Below are 6,000 nucleotides of genomic sequence, written 5' to 3' on the forward strand. Positions count from 1 at the left end.
AATAAATAAATACACCCTGCATACCAGTGTAAAGAACATGTGGATACGCTATCACTCAGAGTGGCCAGAAACAGTCTGAAAAGCATGTATGGTTGTTGCAGGATAAGCTGTGCTGAGAAATAATTGTTAAGAAAAAAATTCGATACGCTGCACCGTTTCCGATTTAATTAGCATTGAAGTTAGCTAATCAGGCCGTTGTGCGCGAAAATTCAAGCAGCCTGCCAGGTCTCCAAAAGTGTTCTTCGTTTGGTTTCCTCAAACCGAACAAACGTAGCTTCTGCTCATCTAGCCTATACTTATCACTTCCGAAAAAGGCACGTTTTAACCGGTAATGAGCATTTGAACAAGTGGTAACTCACGGACCCACAGATGTCTGTGCATTACCAATTTTAGGGCGTGCAATTGCTTGAATTTGCGAGCGCTACGACCTGCAACAAGCTTTACAGACTGTTTGTGACCACGCTGTAAAATATTTTGAATATATTCCACCTCCAATTGTCAGTTTTAATTTATTTGTTACGTTACTGTACATTTTCAACCGTATGCCTTTTCCAGGTTTGTGAACATTTGTAGACAATATACTTCCCAAAAATCAGCGATGGCACATTGTTGTCTATAGATGTCAAGGTACCCGAAAATGGCGTAAGGCCGAAATTGTACTGCAGTACAACAAATGAAATAAAACTGACAGTCGCAGGTGGGATGAAGTCATTTAAATAGCTTGTCGCAGCTGAGGACCCAATTTCAACGTGATATTATGTAGCAGCGTAAATACTGTATGGAAGTTAGTTTATTATGATATCGTATACAATGGAAATCAGCAGCATTCACCAATGGACTGTCCGGCATATTAATGTCGCAATTAAGGTCCTTCGATAACAAACTGAAGCTGTCATGACGAAGCTGTTTTTCGAAATGTACACTGACGAAATAAAACGCTACTGGAAAGTCAGCAGACAAACTTACTTTCACCGTCTCGGTTTTGCCAAGAATAGCCACTATGGGTATCATGAAACATGTTCCGGATTTCCTGCAGACGCAGTTCTTTTGCGGTGCGGGTAACAGGTGCTTCGCAGTGTGCGAGTGAAATGGTTCGGCAACCGGAAACGTACTCCGAAGTGCGGAAGAACGACTAAATTGAACACTTATTCGTCGTCAAATTTTGTTGGTATACGGACCAAATGAAATGTCGCGTCCAGCCGTAGTGAAATGTTCGCAACAATTTGATAGAGGTGGGTGATACTGATCTGGAAGGAAGATCGTCGAGATTAACCACAGGCGACAATGTCCACATTCGAGAAATCGATTCACAGCAGTCGCGGAGTGTCTACCCAGGACATCGATCAGCAGGTGCCCACTTCAATAGGCAGTGTTCATTGCGTCGTTCTACATCGACTGTAGTATTGGAAATTGTGTTCGCACTAGGTTCCGCAATTGCTGTCACGTGCACGCAAAGATGCAAGGTTATGGCTTCCCTGGACTTCTTTGAGGGTTACTACATGGAAGCCAATGCTTTCCCAGGCCGCACCATTATGGGCGATAAGACATAGGTCCATCATTCCACGCTTGCACAAAGCGACTATGGAACGGAGACACCTTCTCGCCTCCGCAGAAGACATGCGAAGTTGCGCCATGAGCAGAGAAGGTCACGACCACTATGTTTTTAAACAGCGAAGGAGTTCCGTACACAGGGGACAACCAATAATGCCGATTCGTACTGTGAAACTGTGGCATCACTGCGCAACGTCATATAGAACAAGAGGCGTGGAAAATTAAGCAAAAGTATTGTTCTCCTGCACTACAATGCAACAACCCACACGGCGCACACCACATAAGCATTCCTTCAACGTTTTCGATGGTAGGTTAGGGAATCATCTTCCATACAGTCCACATCTTGCACATGCGACTTCCATCTTTTCGTCAAGCTGAAAGAGCCCCAGGAGGAAAGAGATTTTCCAACGATGAGGCTGATTTAAAAATTTGCGTCTAATCTGGACGGAGTGACTTTTGTGCAGTACGGAGAAGCAGAAATATTAAACTGAGCGTGAAGTGTCTACCTCCGTTATTTAATTGAAGAGGAACAGCCATTGTGCTGACAAAACCAGTAACCGGAACGGCTGATTTGCAGTGGCTGTTTGTGTAAAACAACTGACGATCTGAAAACCAATATTTGACCGTTCTAGCAAAAGCGCTTCAGGTGAACACGGCAGCAAAAAAATTATTTCCGAAATTCGGTTTTCGTCTTCCGGAAGTTGTGTCTCGTGTAGACAGAAATGCTGAAGAAACTGAAATGCCAGACGCTTGAAGGAAGACGCAAACTGCCCCGAAGAAATTTGCTTGCAAAGTTTCAACAACCAGCTTTAAACAACGAATCTAGAAATATGCTACAACCCCCTAAGTATCGATGCCGTAGGATCGTGATTACAAGATTAGACTACTTACATCATTGCACAGAGGCCTTTAAACAACCGACCTTCCCGTGTTCTGTACGTGAATGGAGTGCAAAGAAGCCTTAAAAATGGTTCAAATGGCTCTGAGCACTATGGGACTTAACATATGAGGTCATAAGTCCCCTAGAACTTAGAAATACTTAAACCCAGCTAACCTAAGGACATCATACACATCCATCCCCGAGACAGGATTCGAACCTGCGACCGTAGCGGTCGCGCGGTTTCATACTGTATCGCAAAGAAGCCTTAATAACTGGTACAATTAGAAGTACCCACTGTCATGAATTTTGATTTGCAGAGTATGGATGTAGATTTAGACGTTAAATGAATTGTTTCACAAGGAAAGAAAAATCTGAAAAAAATGTGGTCGAATGTTTTGTGAAATGATACAGCTTAGAGACACATTTGATGCGCCTTTGAATGGTGCTCGAAATCGTGTATCGCAAATGAGGCACATCAAATATTTCTCAGGTTTATTTCATTTCCTACTTTTAGGCAAATCATTTCACAAAATATTTGACAGCATTTTTTCCCATTCTTTGATCATAATACCGATCGGCTTTGTATTATTACTAAGATTATATAAATAAAGTAGAGAAGCTTCAGTTTACGCTGCAATTTGACATTTATTTTATGTCTTTAACGTGAAAGAAAGAATTGCACAATTTCTACACCAATGTAACTTCTTACGCACAAAATAGCTGGGGTTTGAAGAGGTGAATTTTTTGACATTTCATTTTTATAGCTAGCAGCAGCTGTTGGCGGCGTATTTCAGTTTCCTTCAAAGCACTAATTATGTTTCTCTTAATTATCCTGATTACTTTCAAACAATTATTTAATTATTTATTTTTTTGGAAAACTAGATCTTGCGCTGGTCGATTTGATATCATATCCAAGTTGTCCATTTCCCACTGGCTGTGAACTTTCCGGACAAAAATTTTCCCTCAAATCATTTAAGTCTTTCTTAATTATGCTGATTACTACGAAGCAATTGAAGCAATTAAACCTTTATATTGCAGAACTAGACTTCACGTTGGTCATTTTGATACCCCATTTGCCCATGAGCCACTCTTCGTATGGCTATGAAAACTGGGTCAAATTTCTAGGGAGTCGTTTTCGCTGCGCTCAAAGATTTGACGAATAAGGGAGCTAGTAAAACACTAGAGAAAAAAATGGTTCCAATGGCTCTGAGCACTATGGGACTTAACTTCTGAGGTCATCAGTCCCCTAGAACTTAGAACTAATTAAACCTAACTAACCTAAGGACATCACACACATCCAAGACCGAGGCAGGATTCGAACCTGCAACCGTAGCGGTCTCGCGGTTCCAGACTGTAACGCCTGGAACCGGTCGGCCACTCCGGCCGGCAAACACTAGGAAACTATGTTATAAATCAACATATCATCTGGCGATGACTAAGTCGCAAACGGTAATGATTCGACTCGTTTAACGTGAGGATTTAACATACAGTAAAAACCAAATTTGATTCCATGTGGAACAGATGTACGCAGCTACCGTACGTCAGTTAAGGAAGGACAGGAACACAGCAATCAGTATAATCACATTTTTCTTATTACTCTTGCGTATACAGCTCTCAGCTATAAACAGCCACCTTCAGTGCATCTGAGTCAGTTATTTTCCAACAAATTCGCAGCAGTAGATGCCACCATATGTCTTTGCTGGGATATAGGAATAAGAAAACATGATAAGTCACTCAAATGCACTGAATATGGCTGTTTATAGTTGAAAGCTGGTTATGCAAGGATAATAGAAAAACCAGTGGGACTGAAACTCACCTACCCTTTCTTTATACAAAAAAAAGTAAGTTTTAGATGTTATTTGTTTTGTGTGGCTCTGTGATAAAGTGCCAGACTACAAGTCCAAAGGTCTCGTGTTCGATCCCCGATCAATCCTAGGGTTTTCATCTCTCACTTTAACACTTCTTTCACTTCAAAAATCTTCATATGTGTGTGAAATCTTATGGGACTTAACTGCTAAGGTCATCAGTCCCTAAGCTTACACACTACTTAACCTAAATTATCCTAAGGGCAAACACACACACCCATGCCCGAGGGAGGACTCGAACCTTCGCCGGCTTTCACTTCCGGCAATGATTGCTGATGTGAAAAATAACGAGCTGCACCGTGGTTCGGAATCCACGCCGAAATGTAGACCCTCCACCCCCAATAATGGCTGGTTTACGGTCGGACGAAGGTAACACCATGACTAATAAAGCATTATGGTGCCCAAACTATCTTCTGATTAATGGTTCAAATGGCTCTGAGCACTATGGGACTTAACATCTTTGGTCATCAGTCCCCTAGAACTTAGAACTACTTAAACCTAACTAACATAAGTACATCACACACATCCATGCCCGAGGCAGGATTCGAACCTGCGACCGTAGCGGTCACGCGGTTCCAGACTGAAGCGCCTAGAACCGCACGGGCACACCGGCCGGCTCTGATTAATGATTTTGCTTATAAGCTGTAGTATTACTGATTATAACATGTGATACCGGTCCTTTCCATTACGTCAGGTACCGCCTAATAACGAACTCCGCTCGAAACCAGTCTCAGAAGGATAAATCAAAGCATTGCATATTCTATGGAAAAAAGAGAGTTAGTTCATTGGAAAGAAACACGGTGTAAACAGCGTGTAGCACTTGCTAGTAGCTTACCACGAATACGCTGTTGGAGCAGAACAGCACTGCCTTCCCGATGCGGAGGTCGCTCGGCATCTCGGCGCGCGGACGCAGACTGCAAGCGCAGGCTGCGCTGCGCCGGGTTAGTCGGCTGGGCGTGACTTCTGTACAGGACACACACTCCAGTGCACAGTGGCCGCTTCCGACGTGGCGTGGCGTGGCGTGGCGTAGCCTAGCGTGCCAGCACCACACCACACCACACCACAGCGCAGCGCAGCGCCTCTTTCTCCGTGTCTATTGTCACGGATGACAGGCAACGGGCCGCACACCTCCTACTGTGGAGGCACGAATTTGTCAAAATAACATACTAAGAATGAGATTTTCACTCTGCAGCGGAGTGTGCGCTGATATGAAATTTCCTGGCAGATTAAAATTGTGTGCCCGACCGAGATTCGAACTCGGGGTCTTTGCCTTTCGCGGGCAAGTGCTCTACCATCTGAGCTACCGAAGCACGACTCACGCCCGGTCCTCTAAGCTTCACTTCTGCCAGTATCTCGTCTCCCACCTTCCAAACTTTACAGAAGCTCTACTGTGAACCATGCAGAACCAGCACTCCTGAAAGAAAGGATAATGCGGCGACATGGCTTAGCCACAGCCTGGGGGATGTTTCCAGAATGACATTTTCATTCTGCAGAAGGAGTGCTACTTCTGCAACGTTCGCAGGAGAGCTTCTGTAAAGTTTGGAAGGTAGGAGTCGAGGTACTGGCAGAAGTGAAGCTGTGAGGACCGGGCGTGAGTCGTGCTTCGGTAGCTCAGATGGTAGAGCACTTGCCCGCGAAAGGCAAAGGTCCCGAGTACGAGTCTCGGTCGGGTACACAGTTTTAATCTGCCAGGAAGTAACATAC

At 44.0% G+C, this 6,000-nt stretch overlaps 1 protein-coding gene across 1 annotated transcript in view; it reads right to left on the reverse strand.

Moving 5' to 3' along the window:
• LOC124622386 (CD82 antigen-like) overlaps positions 1–5,255 on the reverse strand; it is a 114,243-nt gene extending 108,988 nt beyond the window's left edge. The window contains exon 1 of the mRNA XM_047148075.1: positions 5,132–5,255. Coding sequence (XP_047004031.1) covers positions 5,132–5,191 — 60 coding nt within the window. The 5' untranslated portion in view covers positions 5,192–5,255. The remainder of the gene's footprint in view (positions 1–5,131) is intronic.
• Between the last annotated feature and the right edge of the window lie 745 nt (positions 5,256–6,000).

The sequence above is a fragment of the Schistocerca americana genome, chromosome 7, assembly GCF_021461395.2.
Source record: "Schistocerca americana isolate TAMUIC-IGC-003095 chromosome 7, iqSchAmer2.1, whole genome shotgun sequence".
Lineage (NCBI taxonomy): Eukaryota > Metazoa > Arthropoda > Insecta > Orthoptera > Acrididae > Schistocerca > Schistocerca americana.